This window comes from Lepisma saccharinum, chromosome 28, assembly GCF_977018435.1.
Source record: "Lepisma saccharinum chromosome 28, izLepSacc3.1, whole genome shotgun sequence".
NCBI classification, from domain to species: Eukaryota; Metazoa; Arthropoda; class Insecta; order Zygentoma; family Lepismatidae; genus Lepisma; species Lepisma saccharinum.
This window is the reverse complement of record NC_139256.1, coordinates 25,248,223-25,263,456: the sequence shown is the minus strand read 5'-3', so window position 1 is coordinate 25,263,456 and position 15,234 is coordinate 25,248,223. Positions and strand designations below refer to the sequence as shown.

The following is a 15,234-nucleotide window of genomic DNA, read 5'->3' as shown; positions in this document are numbered from 1 at the left end:
GCAAAAGAGAGAATACCATGGCGCACCATGAAATTATTTGCGCCCTATAAAATCAATATTGTCTTCAGCTTGCAAAAAAAATTGAATCTAAAAATTTTCTTGCTCGCTTCCCTGGCAATTTCTTATTATTTTCTGTAGCTCCATTGTAAATTACCAGAGTGAGCACCTATAATAATTAATTTTCCAGTCTCCTCGATGGCGCAGTGGTCACCTTGTAATGAAGAGGTCCAGGGTTCGATACCCTGTGGAGACCCATAGTGTTTCGGATTCAACTTTAAGCTGTAGGTCAACTCCCGATCAGCCTTACTGTGCATAAAGTGGACTTAAAACACCAACTCAATCAATCAAAAATACAGTTTTAAGGCCGCCAGAGGTTGCAAATTGAATACATTTTTACATCCTTTCTTTTTTGTAAGTGTCCCTTCATAAAGTTCATCATATCATCACTCATTCTTATATTCGCGATTAGCCAAAAGAAGCAGAGAAGCGAGGTAAAATTAGCCAAATCAGGCAATTAAGGCATATTCATACTGTCGTATACCGACTTAACATCTTTCCATCATATATGCCGTAAATTCTATACCGTACTTCGTGACAAAGAAAGGACGTCTAGTGTCTCTACCATGATGTAAGTTGTTTGTACATAATGTGTTAATCTGTTTGTGAATTATACACTTTTGCTTGTGACTCAAATATGGTCATATTCTTCCCTCCATACTCTGACACATATGAAAGACATATACGGGGTGTGCCAAAAAAAGGTAACCGAAATGCTTTGATAACAATAAGTTCAGTAACTTGTATAAAAGAACAAATACGTGTATTGAATTTATTATCACTATAATTCTATTATATGAATGCTGTTTACAAAAATGATAAATTAGAGTAAAATTTATAATTCAATTGACAATTCAAGAATCAAATATCAGTATTGCAAGAATACTCTAAGAAATGAGATTTATATAGTTACATGAACCAAAGTGTATTAATAATTGCAGTTTTTTGCATCTTGCATTCGATCCATGACACCTGATTCCTGGAGGTATTCAGTTATGGAGTTGGTATCCTCAGGTGTAAGGGTGTATCCTTTCTGGGTCAAAACAAATGTGTCGATCCACTCTCGTTCGCTGCTGGTGTGGAAATTGCACCATCTCACCACCATGAACTCGTTTGGTTCAACTTGGACAACATCAACCTTTACATAAACTGAAAATATACACATTTAATGTATTTATCAATAAATAAAAACCATGAGCAATGCATTCAATGTACATATTATCTTGATACCAGTGTTGTTAAAGGTACAGGAAAAGAACCCATAAATTCTAATGGGTTCTATTTGGTTTCCGCTGTAGGACCGAAACATTTTTTTTTCGTACAATCTAAATTCGGTCCAAGTTTTGTCCGGAGAAAAGGTTCCAGGACCGTATTTAAATTCGTCCGCAAAAAAGGTTCCTGGGCTGTATTTAAATTGATCCGGGGAAAAGGTTCCTAGAACCTTTTGTTTTAAAGAAACAATTAAAAGATAACACTTTGAAATTGGATGAATTAGAACAGTATAGTAGAAGAAATACGATCGAAATTCATGGCATACCAGACAAGCAAAATGAAAATATGTATGAAACTGTGGAAAATATTGGTAAGGCTTTGGATATAAATATAAAAAGAGAAATGATAGATGTATGTCATCGAATTAAGAGACTACCATATCAGACAGAAGGAGGAATTATAGTAAAATTTGTAAGACTGGAAGACAAGGATAGGGTGTTAGGGAGGAGAAAGGTTAAAAGAAACCTAAATATTAATCCATTGGGTTATATGCGTGATGGTCCTGTATATATCAACCAGAGTTTAACACCATATAAGAAAAAGGTATTTGGACTTCCTAGGAAAGAGAAGAATTACGCCTATTTGTGGTGCATAGTACAGGAAAGATACTACTAAGAAAGAAACAAGGGGATAACGAATTGAAAACTCGTTATAGAAGTTGTGATGTAAACAGAAATGTTGCAAAATACATGTAAAATTTACATCAGAATGTAATTATTTTCTGTAGCTCCATTGTAAATTACCAGAGTGAGCACCTATAATAATTAATTTTCCAGTCTCCTCGATGGCGCAGTGGTCACCTTGTAATGAAGAGGTCCAGGGTTCGATACCCTGTGGAGACCCATAGTGTTTCGGATTCAACTTTAAGCTGTAGGTCAACTCCCGATCAGCCTTACTGTGCATAAAGTGGACTTAAAACACCAACTCAATCAATCAAAAATACAGTTTTAAGGCCGCCAGAGGTTGCAAATTGAATACATTTTTACATCCTTTCTTTTTTGTAAGTGTCCCTTCATAAAGTTCATCATATCATCACTCATTCTTATATTCGCGATTAGCCAAAAGAAGCAGAGAAGCGAGGTAAAATTAGCCAAATCAGGCAATTAAGGCATATTCATACTGTCGTATACCGACTTAACATCTTTCCATCATATATGCCGTAAATTCTATACCGTACTTCGTGACAAAGAAAGGACGTCTAGTGTCTCTACCATGATGTAAGTTGTTTGTACATAATGTGTTAATCTGTTTGTGAATTATACACTTTTGCTTGTGACTCAAATATGGTCATATTCTTCCCTCCATACTCTGACACATATGAAAGACATATACGGGGTGTGCCAAAAAAAGGTAACCGAAATGCTTTGATAACAATAAGTTCAGTAACTTGTATAAAAGAACAAATACGTGTATTGAATTTATTATCACTATAATTCTATTATATGAATGCTGTTTACAAAAATGATAAATTAGAGTAAAATTTATAATTCAATTGACAATTCAAGAATCAAATATCAGTATTGCAAGAATACTCTAAGAAATGAGATTTATATAGTTACATGAACCAAAGTGTATTAATAATTGCAGTTTTTTGCATCTTGCATTCGATCCATGACACCTGATTCCTGGAAGTATTCAGTTATGGAGTTGGTATCCTCAGGTGTAAGGGTGTATCCTTTCTGGGTCAAAACAAATGTGTCGATCCACTCTCGTTCGCTGCTGGTGTGGAAATTGCACCATCTCACCACCATGAACTCGTTTGGTTCAACTTGGACAACATCAACCTTTACATAAACTGAAAATATACACATTTAATGTATTTATCAATAAATAAAAACCATGAGCAATGCATTCAATGTACATATTATCTTGATACCAGGGTTGTTAAAGGTACAGGAAAAGAACCCATAAATTCTAATGGGTTCTATTTGGTTTCCGCTGTAGGACCGAAACATTTTTTTTTCGTACAATCTAAATTCGGTCCAAGTTTTGTCCGGAGAAAAGGTTCCAGGACCGTATTTAAATTCGTCCGCAAAAAAGGTTCCTGGGCTGTATTTAAATTGATCCGGGGAAAAGGTTCCTAGAACCTTTTGTTTTAAAGAAACAATTAAAAGATAACACTTTGAAATTGGATGAATTAGAACAGTATAGTAGAAGAAATACGATCGAAATTCATGGCATACCAGACAAGCAAAATGAAAATATGTATGAAACTGTGGAAAATATTGGTAAGGCTTTGGATATAAATATAAAAAGAGAAATGATAGATGTATGTCATCGAATTAAGAGACTACCATATCAGACAGAAGGAGGAATTATAGTAAAATTTGTAAGACTGGAAGACAAGGATAGGGTGTTAGGGAGGAGAAAGGTTAAAAGAAACCTAAATATTAATCCATTGGGTTATATGCGTGATGGTCCTGTATATATCAACCAGAGTTTAACACCATATAAGAAAAAGGTATTTGGACTTCCTAGGAAAGAGAAGAATTACGCCTATTTGTGGTGCATAGTACAGGAAAGATACTACTAAGAAAGAAACAAGGGGATAACGAATTGAAAACTCGTTATAGAAGTTGTGATGTAAACAGAAATGTTGCAAAATACATGTAAAATTTACATCAGAATGTAAGAGGGTTAAGGACTAAGACTGATGAATTTGATGTAAATGTTGCAGATTGTGAACATGACATAATAGCAATAACTGAAACATGGCTAAAATGTTATTTGTTTAGCAAGGAATTATTTCCTAATGATTATAATGTGTATAGGAAAGATAGAATAAATTATGGAAGAGGTGATGGGGGTTTTAATAGCTGTTAAGAATAATATCAAATCAAATGAGATTGAATTAGTTTCAGTCAGAATTAGTCTTTGTCAAAATAAATATAAATGGAAATATATTTTATTTAATTACAGTATATTTCACGCCTGGCACATGTTTACGAACGTATACATTATTTTATACATTATTTGAAGATTATGGTTTTCTACAATATAGTAAAGTAATTATTATTGGAGATTTTAACTTATCATCAATCACGTCTACTGATTATGACTTATTGAATGCAGGAATGAGTTATAGGGAATTGGCAAATTTTCTGTTTGTATAATTTAAGTTCTAAGAATAATATTATTAATAGTAGTAGAAAAACATTGGACTTGGTATTAACCAATATGAATACGATACAAAATGTAAACAGAAGTTGTTTCCCATTAGTAGCGGAAGACGAACATCATCCAGCTTTAGAAATATATATTAATATTAGAAATCCCAAACCAGTAGTAAAATGTGATAATGTTTGTCTTTATGACTTTAAAAAAGATTTTTTAAAAAAATTATATGAGTTAATAAGAGATGCTGATTAGACAGTGTTAGAAAATAGTACCAATATTGAACATGCTACTGAAACATTTTGTTATATTAAACATTCAATATTGGATAAAACAGTACCAATGAGGAATATCAAATCAATCCATCTAAGCAATATCCATGTTGGTTTACCAATGAAATTATTAAAGTTTTGAAAAGGAAGGAGTATTTCAGAAAAGATATGAATAATTCAGATTATAATAAGGATATGTATAGAAAAATATGAAGTGAATTAAAGAAAATGATGCGTAGGGCCTATCAGGATTACCTACGAAATAGTGAATTAAATATTAAGGAAGATCCTAAATCTTTTTGGTCTTATGTAGAAAATAAAAACATAGTTCAAACTTAGTTATGACTTTCAATAACACTACATTAGCTACAAATAAGGACATTACAGATGGTTTTGCACATTACTTTCAATCAGCATACAAAAATACTTAAGCCTTGTATAAATGCCAAGAACCATCCGACTTGCAAGTAAGTAATTCATTATTTTTAATAAATATTAATGAAAGTGATTATAAAAATGCAATAAAAAGCTAAAGCCAAACATATCTTGCGGTCCAGATGTTATCCCACCATATATGTATAATAAAAGCATGTTCTGAAGTACTACAGAAACCTTTATGCTTGTTATATAATCTAGTCCTTAAAACACAAACATTCCCTAAAATATGGAAAATCATTAGTTACGCCATTATTTAAAAGTGGTGATGAAAATAAAATAGATAATTATAGTCCAATTGCTATAATTTGTGCACCAGCGAAGATATTAGAACAAATCCTATATACACGTATATTCAATCATGTAAAAAGTTATGTATATGTAAATCAACATGGGTTTTCCCTGGTAGATCAACAAATATTAAAATGGTTAATTTTGTACAATATATTTATGACTCATTACATAATCTTAAAGATGTAGATGTAGTATATATAGATTTTAAAAAACCATTTGATTCGATCAATCACGATATTCTGCTAAACAAACTCTCAAGTTATGGGTTGACAAGTCAACTAATTAAATTATTTATATCTTATGTTAGTAATAGAGAACAATTTGCTATGTACAAAAATTCAAAATCTTTTCTTTTCAATGTAAATTCAGGTGTACCACAGGGATCAAACCTTGGTCCCTTGTTGTTTTCACTCTTTATAAATGACTTACCATTTGTTATACATTCCTATAATTGTCTACTTTACTCTGATGATCTGAAGTTATATAGAGATATAACTAATGTGGAGGATACTTTTAAACTTCAAAATGACCTTGATAAAATATTTAAGTAGGGTATTGAAAATAAACTCAGTTTCAATATAAATAAATGTAATTTTATGACATTTACTATGGAGAAAAATGTATTGTTTGACGGAGGGTATATGGTGGAAGGAAAGGGTATGAATAGAGTTTATGCATGTAAAGATTTGGTCATTGTATTATCAAGTAACTTGTCTTTTAAAGCACACTTACCAAACATGATAAATGATGCTTATAGAAGATTGGGCTTCATAATAAGAAATACAAAGGATTTTAAAGACACCTCTACTATGAATCTTCTCTACAATACTCTAATAAGAAGTAAGTTAGAATATGCGAGTATAATCTGGTCACCTATAGGAAAATCTTATAAAAGTTAAATAGAACGTGCCCAGAAAAGATTTCTGAGGTATTTATATTTTAAAAAATATAATAAATTTATATATAGAAATACAATATCGTATAAGGATCTATTGCAAGAATTTAAATACTTAACATTATCAAGTAGACGTGAAATCGCACAGCATGTAGTACTCTATAAAATGATAAATGGTAATAGTGATTTCTTACAAGAAAGTCACTTTAACGCTAGAAAAGTTAATTTAAGAAGCAGAAATATTTTTTATAGGACACCAAGAACTATGGCATATAAGAGTTCACCTCTGCAAAGAATGAGTTTTCGTTTTAACTATGTAGTTCAAATTAAACTTGATTTAGATTTTCCTTAAAACAGAAGGAATTTTCGAGACTTCTTGAAAAGATATATAAGGACCAAAGTAAATGATACGATGTTTATGAAATTTTTGCTGTAACTTTACTGTAGTAAAATCAAAAGAAATTCATAACTGTAGAAATTAAATTATAGAAATTAATTTACGACTGATTTTTATATATTGTAATGGGAAATGGTAACCTATATATGTGAATTTATGTACGTATGCATATGTGTACCTTTATGTATGTATATTAATATAGCAATGTGTATGAATGAATATATTCAATGGAGTATTTGTATGCTATCTTCACGTGTGCCAATATCTTATGAATATATCACTTATAGTTATTATATATAAATCTAATGCTCCGTGTTCGCCATCGGTATTTTAAATCTTGTAAATCTTGTTTTTTTTCTATATTGTATTGTATTCTCTTTTTTCTACTTTTCTTTTTTCTTGTTTATACATGGAATAGTGTAACAATTTAATTGGTATAAGTCTCTTGTAATTGGAGCTAAGAATGCTCTGTTAGGGACAAATAAATAAATAAATATCTTCTGCACTTTAAGTGTCTGAAATTCCTTGAAATTAATAGTTTTTATTCAAAATTGAAGTATATTAATTCTGTGTAAAAGCAAACCAACAAACGCTGGAAGAACTGCAACGTTATATCCGCAAAAAAATTACCAACATTAATCAACGGGAATTACAACGAGTTATGAATAACTTCATCAGGAGGTGTCAAAAATCTGTGTGCAACGAAGGCGGCACCTTCTTTCATAAATTGGCAAGTAAATATATATCACTCTTTAAACTAGTTACGGAATCTCGCGCTCTTGATTCACAAACAGTCTACAGTGACGACATACGGCCGCGAGCGCCTCGCTTGCCGATAGCGCAAACAGCAACGCGGCGTTCTACACTTTAATGGATCGCTCTGTGCGCTCTGTGGTTGGTCAACTACATTTAGTTTCTTAGAAAAACACTTGCTCATCACTGTAGTTCTCAGGTTTAATTGATAGGCTACTTACTATTTGGAGGAAATATATTAAGTGTATTGATTGCGGCTGGAGTGAATTACATGGTGGACAAGGGTTTTACAAATATATAAGGAGTGGTTCTTTAAGTATTCAATTAGTTCATTCTAATTATTTTAATATTAACTTTATATTTTCATTTTTAATGGTGATTTTATTTATAATGGATAGATGGCACTGGCGGTTAGATAGTAAAACGTGAGTCACAGCATTGACATAATGGGATTAATAAGATCACTGTTTCATCAAGAAAGAGGGGTAAATTTTGTTGGCTACAGCCAAATTGCGCACACTTTTCCCGATTTATGAGCAATGAGTGGTATCTGATAAGCCGTTGACAAGCTGTCATAATGTACAGGATTGCGTACAAAAAAATAAGGCGATGTTGTCAGATGTAAAATGTTCTAACCTAACCTAACCTAACTTGTGCAACTAATATCAGGTACGTACATATTTACAATGTAAGAAGTGAAATTTATGGATATACAGTACTTTGTTTCGGTATTATTCATTTCTGTGTCCTTGCTTCTTCCTTTTTTTTTAAAAAAAAACTTATAAGCTTTTATTTTATTACATAATTTTAAACTTGAATAAGATGAACAACTGAATTTCTCTCTCTCTTCTTGTCTAAAGAAAAAACAGTTTTGCGCACAGACTTTAAAGCTATCAAAGTGGCAACGTTCGATCAAAATCTGTGCGCAAAACAGGTCAGTGAAATTTGTGCGCAATTCGGTTGCGGCGATTTTGTTTCTTGTTCCGTATGCAGATATTCGTTCATACTCATAGTCATTATACGTTTTGCTTTTAGATCCAGCAAATTCACTGAAAATATTTGTTTACGCAAATATTAGAGAGAGCGACTAATTGACTCCAGCGACAGTTGCGGATGTCCTAAGCTGCAAGATTAACACCACCCACGTCATCCCAGGAAAACCGGATTGAAAACCAGATTGGAGTCAGGTTACTCAACGATCCTCCTAACAACAACAGCCAAAGCTAAAATAACGTTGATAATTTCAAGAGCATTAATATTTATTTTCATACTTACGGTCTCTGTAGCCTCGACATTTGAAGTCATCCTCGTCTGTTAAATCACATCTAGTTATCCTTGAACCTAGGTCACCAAATGATGTGAACTTTATTCTAGGTGTTCTCCTATCTTCGAACCAGAACTTAGTGCAAATAGGAAGAGTAGTTGTTGAGTACAAATGCCATTCACCTTTCATCTACAAAGTGATAAATAATAAGCATGAAAAAAAATGCAAATGCAATGTAGTACTTCTACAAATCAATTGTTATGTCTGATATTTCAGTTATTATTAGGGAAAGTCAAATGAAAACCTTAATTTGTTTTTATCTAGTAGATTTCTATATGTATTGTTGCACAAGTTTGCTGCATTTTAGCACAGACCTACATATATTTTCAACTTTGAGTTAGTGCGTGTATCCCTCAAGAAGAATAAGTATTTCGGATCTACATATGAGCCACTGCGAGGGCCTTTCCACCCATCTGCCTGCGAATTGAGGCCATTGTCGCACTTTTTCCTCCATTAGTAAACTTGCTGGTGTTGTAACCATGCAGAGAGAAATTTATGTAAAATTTAGGCTGACAGAGGGCTAAAAATCACTCCTCTGTACTAGTGCAAGTGTGTATAGGAGGCACCATCTCCAAAATTATAAAAATGGCGTTTTGAAGCTCATTTGATTAGTGCTGTCGTTTTGTAAATAACAGTTGATACCTCATGTAAATTTGAGCTGTATACAGTATGTCCTACAATTTTTATTGGACTATTAAGGTTTAAATGTGACTCTCCTAATAGTAGTAGTTCTATTTAAGTCTAGCGTGGAATCGAACCTTTAACTTTTGGATCCCACTAGAATCATCTGATAATTTCTGAATGCTAAATGTGTTAAATATGCCTTGTGAACTTCAGTGACATATTGAAATTCATGAACTACTAATGATGCATTTTGGTGCATAAAATTTCACACAAATGCATCAAAGGATGCTCTTATCAGCTAATGTTCCAGGTTATACATCAATTGGGAATATCTAACACGATCGTTTCAAAGAAATCAAAACTTGACGGTTAAGTGAGTCAATAAATACATCAAAAGTTCGTCAACCTTTGTTTAGTGCATTTTTAGTCCTATGCGTGGAAGCCGCGTGGATAAAGCAAATGAACGAAGGGTTCACTTGAAACCACAGAGAGACAAGCACTGCAGACAAGCATGTGAACAAGAGATACAATTAAAGATATGGGGACAATGTGTAGTACTCAACATATACATCATGCTACCGTAATTTCATTCTCACATTTAGCCAATATTCATTTATGTATAACAAAATTCAAATCGAATTGAATTTTAATTTCATTTTTTCTTATCTCATTGAGGATTTAATAAGTAAAATAGTTCACACATTTTGCCCATATCGTTGAGCTGAAAACTCTTATATTATATTCTATACCGGGAATCTCTGGAGTAAGGCCGCACAAGAAGGGGAGAGACCGAGTGGGCAGAGCGAAACAGTACACGATGTGCAAACAGCTGGGAGTTGTATCCTCTTTTCCCCTCCACGCAATCCCGTTCCCTCTCACGTGTTCATTGGTCGATTCCTCTCGAGTTACTACTTTCGCAAGGACTTGTTTTCGTTCTCTCGCTCCAGAGATTCCATGGACAGAGTACAGAAACAAAACGTTTCTTAATAGATCGCTAAAGGAAGTAAATACAATTTATTTTGCTGCAGATTGGATGACATTTTCTCAGATTCAACTTATCTTTCTATGCTGATAAAACTCCAGATTTCCCCAATGGTGTAGTGGTAACGTGATGGCATTGTCAGTTCGATACCCGGTAGAGTCACATATCGGTTCGGAATCCATATTAAACTGCAGATAAAGTCCCGATTAGCCTATCTGAGCATAAAGTAGACTTACATGAAGACTGCTTGTTTTATGTCCCTTTTCCATATTTGGCGCCAATTGCGGGAGTGATGATGAATGATTAGATGAAAATAAAGATAGACCATTCATATCCACACCATGACTCGAACCTGAGGTCTTCTGTCGCGAGATCGTGAGTCCCGCAATCAACGTGCCAGGCTCCAAAGCCATACAGTTCATCACACTTTCAGAAGACACCCAAATGTAGTACACCCTGTACTAAATTCGTGCAGAACGAGGTTCTGGCGTCTGGACTCGCAGCCAATTTAATCATTTGTGGAGTCTCTGTTACCCTTAACTTTCGGGAGTAGAATCAAACTTGGGACTTAACTTTCAATGGCAGAATCAAACTTGGGACCTAACTTTTGGTGGCAGATTCAAACTTGTGACTTAACTTTCAAGGGCAGAATCAAACTTCGGACTTAACTTTCAAGGATAGAATCAAACTTGGGACTTAACTATCGGTGGCAGTTTCAAACTTGTGACTTAACTTTCAAGGGCAGAATCAAACTTGGGATTTAACTTTCGGTGGCAGATTCAAACTTGTGACTTAACATTCAAGGGCAGAATCAAACTTGGGACATAACTTTTGGTGGCAGATTCAAACTTGTGACTTAACATTCAAGGGCAGAATCAAACTTGGGACTTAACTTTTGGTGGCACATTCAAACTTGTGACTTAACATTCAAGGTCAGAATCAAACTTGGGACTTAACTTTTGGTTGCAGATTCAAACTTAGATCTTAACTTTCGGGGGCAGAATCAAATTTGGGACTTACCTTTCAGTGGCAGATTCAAATTTGTGACTTAACATTCAAAGGCAGAATCAAACTTGGAACTTAAGTTTTGGTGGCAGATTCAAACTTAGGTCTTAACTTTCGGGGGCAGAATCAAATTTGGGACTTACCTTTCGGTGGCAGATTCAAATTTGTGACTTAACATTCAAAGGCAGAATCAAACTTGGGACTTAACTTTTGGTGGCAGATTCAAACTTAGGTCTTAACATTCAAGGGCAGAATCAAACTTGCGACTTAACTTTTGGTGGTAGAATCAAACTTTGGATTTAACCTGCCGTGGCAGATTCAAACTTGTGACTTAACTTTCAAGGCAGAATCAAGCTTGGGACTTAAATTTCGGTGGTAGATTCAAACTTAAGATTTTACTTTCAAGGGTAGAATCAAAGTTGGGACTTAACTTTCAAGGGCAGAATCAAACTTGTGACTTAACTTTCAAGGACAGAATCAAACTTGGGACTTAACTTTTGGGGGATAGAATCAAACTTGGGACCTGGGGAGGAAGGATCGACAAGTTTTCCATGTCCATGCCATAAAGAGTACAAAACTATTTTGCTAAATAACTTACATTAGCTCGATCATAAAAAAATGCTCTTCAACACGTTACTCCTCCAGAACCTGGTGGTTAACGAAAGTAAGTAGTGTAATTGATGATATAACCATTTCGAGAAAGTATGAGCCCCCCTCTGGCAGATTTGCCTACACTTAAAACTTGCTCAACATGCCCATATGAGCTTTTTGCTCAAGTGTGGAACCCTGTCTAATCCAAGATTTTTGTAAAAATGCCCTCGGGAATTTCCCGTGAAAGTATGACCCCCCTCAGATTGATTTGCCTACACTTATAAAAGGCACTTCTGTGAGATTGCTGTCCATAATCCTGTCAAAAATATGCCTCTCTTGATATTTTTTTTGATACACTTAAAACTAAGCCAAACGTATTAACACCCACCCACCCACACACACACACACACACACACACACACACAACCACCCACACACAACCACCCACACACACACACACACACACACACAGACACACACACACACACACACACACACACACACACACACTGACCTTGACCTTGACTATTTTTTCGATTATTTTTTCGATTATTTTTTCGATTATTTTTCGATTATTTTGACCTTGACCTTGAGATGACCTTGACCTTGACCTTGACCACACCCACCCACATACACACCCACACCCACCCACACCCACCCACATACACACCTACACCCACCCACACCCACCTACATACACACCCACACACACCCACACCCACCCACATACATACCTACACCCACCCACACCCACCCACATACACACCCACACACACCCACACCCACCCACATACACACCTACACCCACCCACACCTACCCACATACACACCCACACACACCCACACCCACCCACACATATTTACTTCCGGTCCACTTGTGGCCTATTTCTGGATTATTTATATTGCATCATGTTTTGCAACAAATTATTACCCAATAATATGCATTAGACATGTGTTGTTTTCTGATTGGTTGGTTATGACATAATGTGATGATGTGTTATATTCTGATTGGCTTATTGTTTCAGATGTTTTCAATGCGGTCCGTGCTTAGGGTATATAAAGAGATTTTGCATTGCATATCAGCCAGTATTGTGAGAGTTGTTAAAGAGTGAGGGTGTGTTGTTGCAGTGCTGCTCATATTTTTTAAACATAAAACTATTGCAGATTTGTATAAATTGAATTACAAATCTATTTGATTTAATATATAGAATTTTTAACAACCTGTCATAGTTTTATTAAGTATAAAGTTTTGATTTGGACCCCAAGAAATTTTATATAAATACCAAAGCCAAAAATATTAACACACATACACACATACACACACACACAAAATATACAAAACACACTGCTGAACCCAACTGATATTTTTTATTAAGCATAGAATTTTGATTTGAATCCCAAGAAATTGTATATAATAAACAACAACAAAAATGCCAAATCAAAAATATTGTAATCAATGCAAAAAGAATATATCCAGCCCCAATTGGGCTAAGCATCAAAAGAATTGTAATCCAGACAAATACAGAACTCCCACAAAAATATGCCCTAAATGCTATAGAAAATATAGTCTGGAATATTTCACATATAAACATAAAGGTACTTGTTCTGCACAGTCATCAATATTGCCCCCACAACCATCTACATCTGGTCTGAAAAGGAAGCATGAAACACCTGTTAATGCTGGACCGGCAAAGCAGCCACGCTATGAACCCATCCATAACAGTTTTAATGGCCAACTTAGGGATCACCGGTTTGTATCAGAGCCAAAATGTGATATTAAGAATTTTTTGAACAGTATAAATTCTGATGTGCAGGCAATTCTAAATGCACAAAATGGCTCTTATAAGCTGTCTCTCAAATTGTTTACACAATATAAAAAACCAAATAACACAAAATTTACACAGCCCCACATAACAGAAACTGTACCTGTATATTCAAATACAAATTCAGACAAAATAATAAGCAGTTTGATAGATCAATTGAATATTAAACACTCTGAATTTGCAGCAAAAGAGTCTGGATGGAGCCTATGTGGTTCTTCACACAAGCTCTATGTTAATATTTCTGAATTCAGCCCATTACAAGGTTCTACATATTTGCCATTACCTGCCAATATTAAAAACAAACAAGCCGTGGTTAATATAAAAAATAATGATGAGAAATGCTTTTTGTGGTGTATTTTAGCTGCTTTGTATCCAGTTTCAAGGAATCCTGAGAGAATAACTTATTATAAACAACATGAACATGATTTTGATGAAGCAATGGAGGGTTTAGAATATCCAATGTCTGTTCAGAATATTGATAAATTTGAAAAAAAGGCCAGGAATATCAATGGTAAACAATTATCTATTAATGTATTTATTTGTTCTACTGGCCGTGGCAATTGCTTGATAGCACCTCTCAGAATCAGTACATTTGATGATGATTCTGCTGTTCCGATTGATCTGCTCTTAATTGAAGGGGATGATACATACCATTACACTCTGATACACAGTCTTGAAGCTTTAGTCAGAACACAACTAGACAAATTTAATAGAATATTTAAGTTGTGCAGAAGATGTTTAACTGTATTTGATGGTCAGAAAATGGTGAATGGGGTTCGGGAAGAGAATGCAGAAATTGCTAAAAACAAGTTAATTGAGCATCTGAAATATTGTGGCAACCATAAACCTGTTCATATGGTGATGCCTAATCCAAGTGAAAATGCAAAATTCAAAAAGTTTGAAGCCTTGTTGGAACACCCAGCATATATAGTCTGTGATTTTGAATCAAACCTCAAACCTCTTGCATTCTGTAGCCCAGACCCTGAGGAATCTTCAATTACATCATACCAGTTACATGAACCTTCTAGTTTTTATTATGTGATTGTACAGGATGGTGTTGTTAGTAAAGAATATTTATACATGGGAGCAGATGCCATCAAAGAATTTGCACATAGAATAGAAAATGAGTGCCATGACATAGCATCTAATATCTTATTAAAATCAAAACCTATGTTGCCTTTAACAGAGGATCAGATTGAAGATTTCAACAATGCAGAAAAATACCCGGTATGTGATTCTGAATTTTCAGATACAAATATCAAGGTGAAACACCATTCTCATAGAGATTTCAAATTCTTAATGGCCCTGTGTAATAGCTGTAATATTAAGATCCAGAGACCAAAATTTGTCCCCATATTTTGCCATGGAGCATCCAATTATGATTTTCATCATTTGA

General features: G+C 34.3%; 1 protein-coding gene across 1 annotated transcript in view; it reads right to left on the bottom strand.

The window, feature by feature from the left end:
* Nucleotides 1-815: 815 nt before the first annotated feature.
* Nucleotides 816-15,234, bottom strand: part of LOC145980713 (uncharacterized) — a 28,360-nt gene continuing 13,941 nt past the window's right edge. Inside the window, exons 2-4 of the mRNA XM_083113779.1 lie at nt 8,765-8,942; nt 2,889-3,124; nt 816-1,206 (exon numbers count right to left, since the gene is read on the bottom strand). Of these exons, the coding sequence (XP_082969905.1) occupies nt 2,904-3,124; nt 8,765-8,942 (399 nt within the window). The 3' untranslated portion in view covers nt 816-1,206; nt 2,889-2,903. The remainder of the gene's footprint in view (nt 1,207-2,888; nt 3,125-8,764; nt 8,943-15,234) is intronic.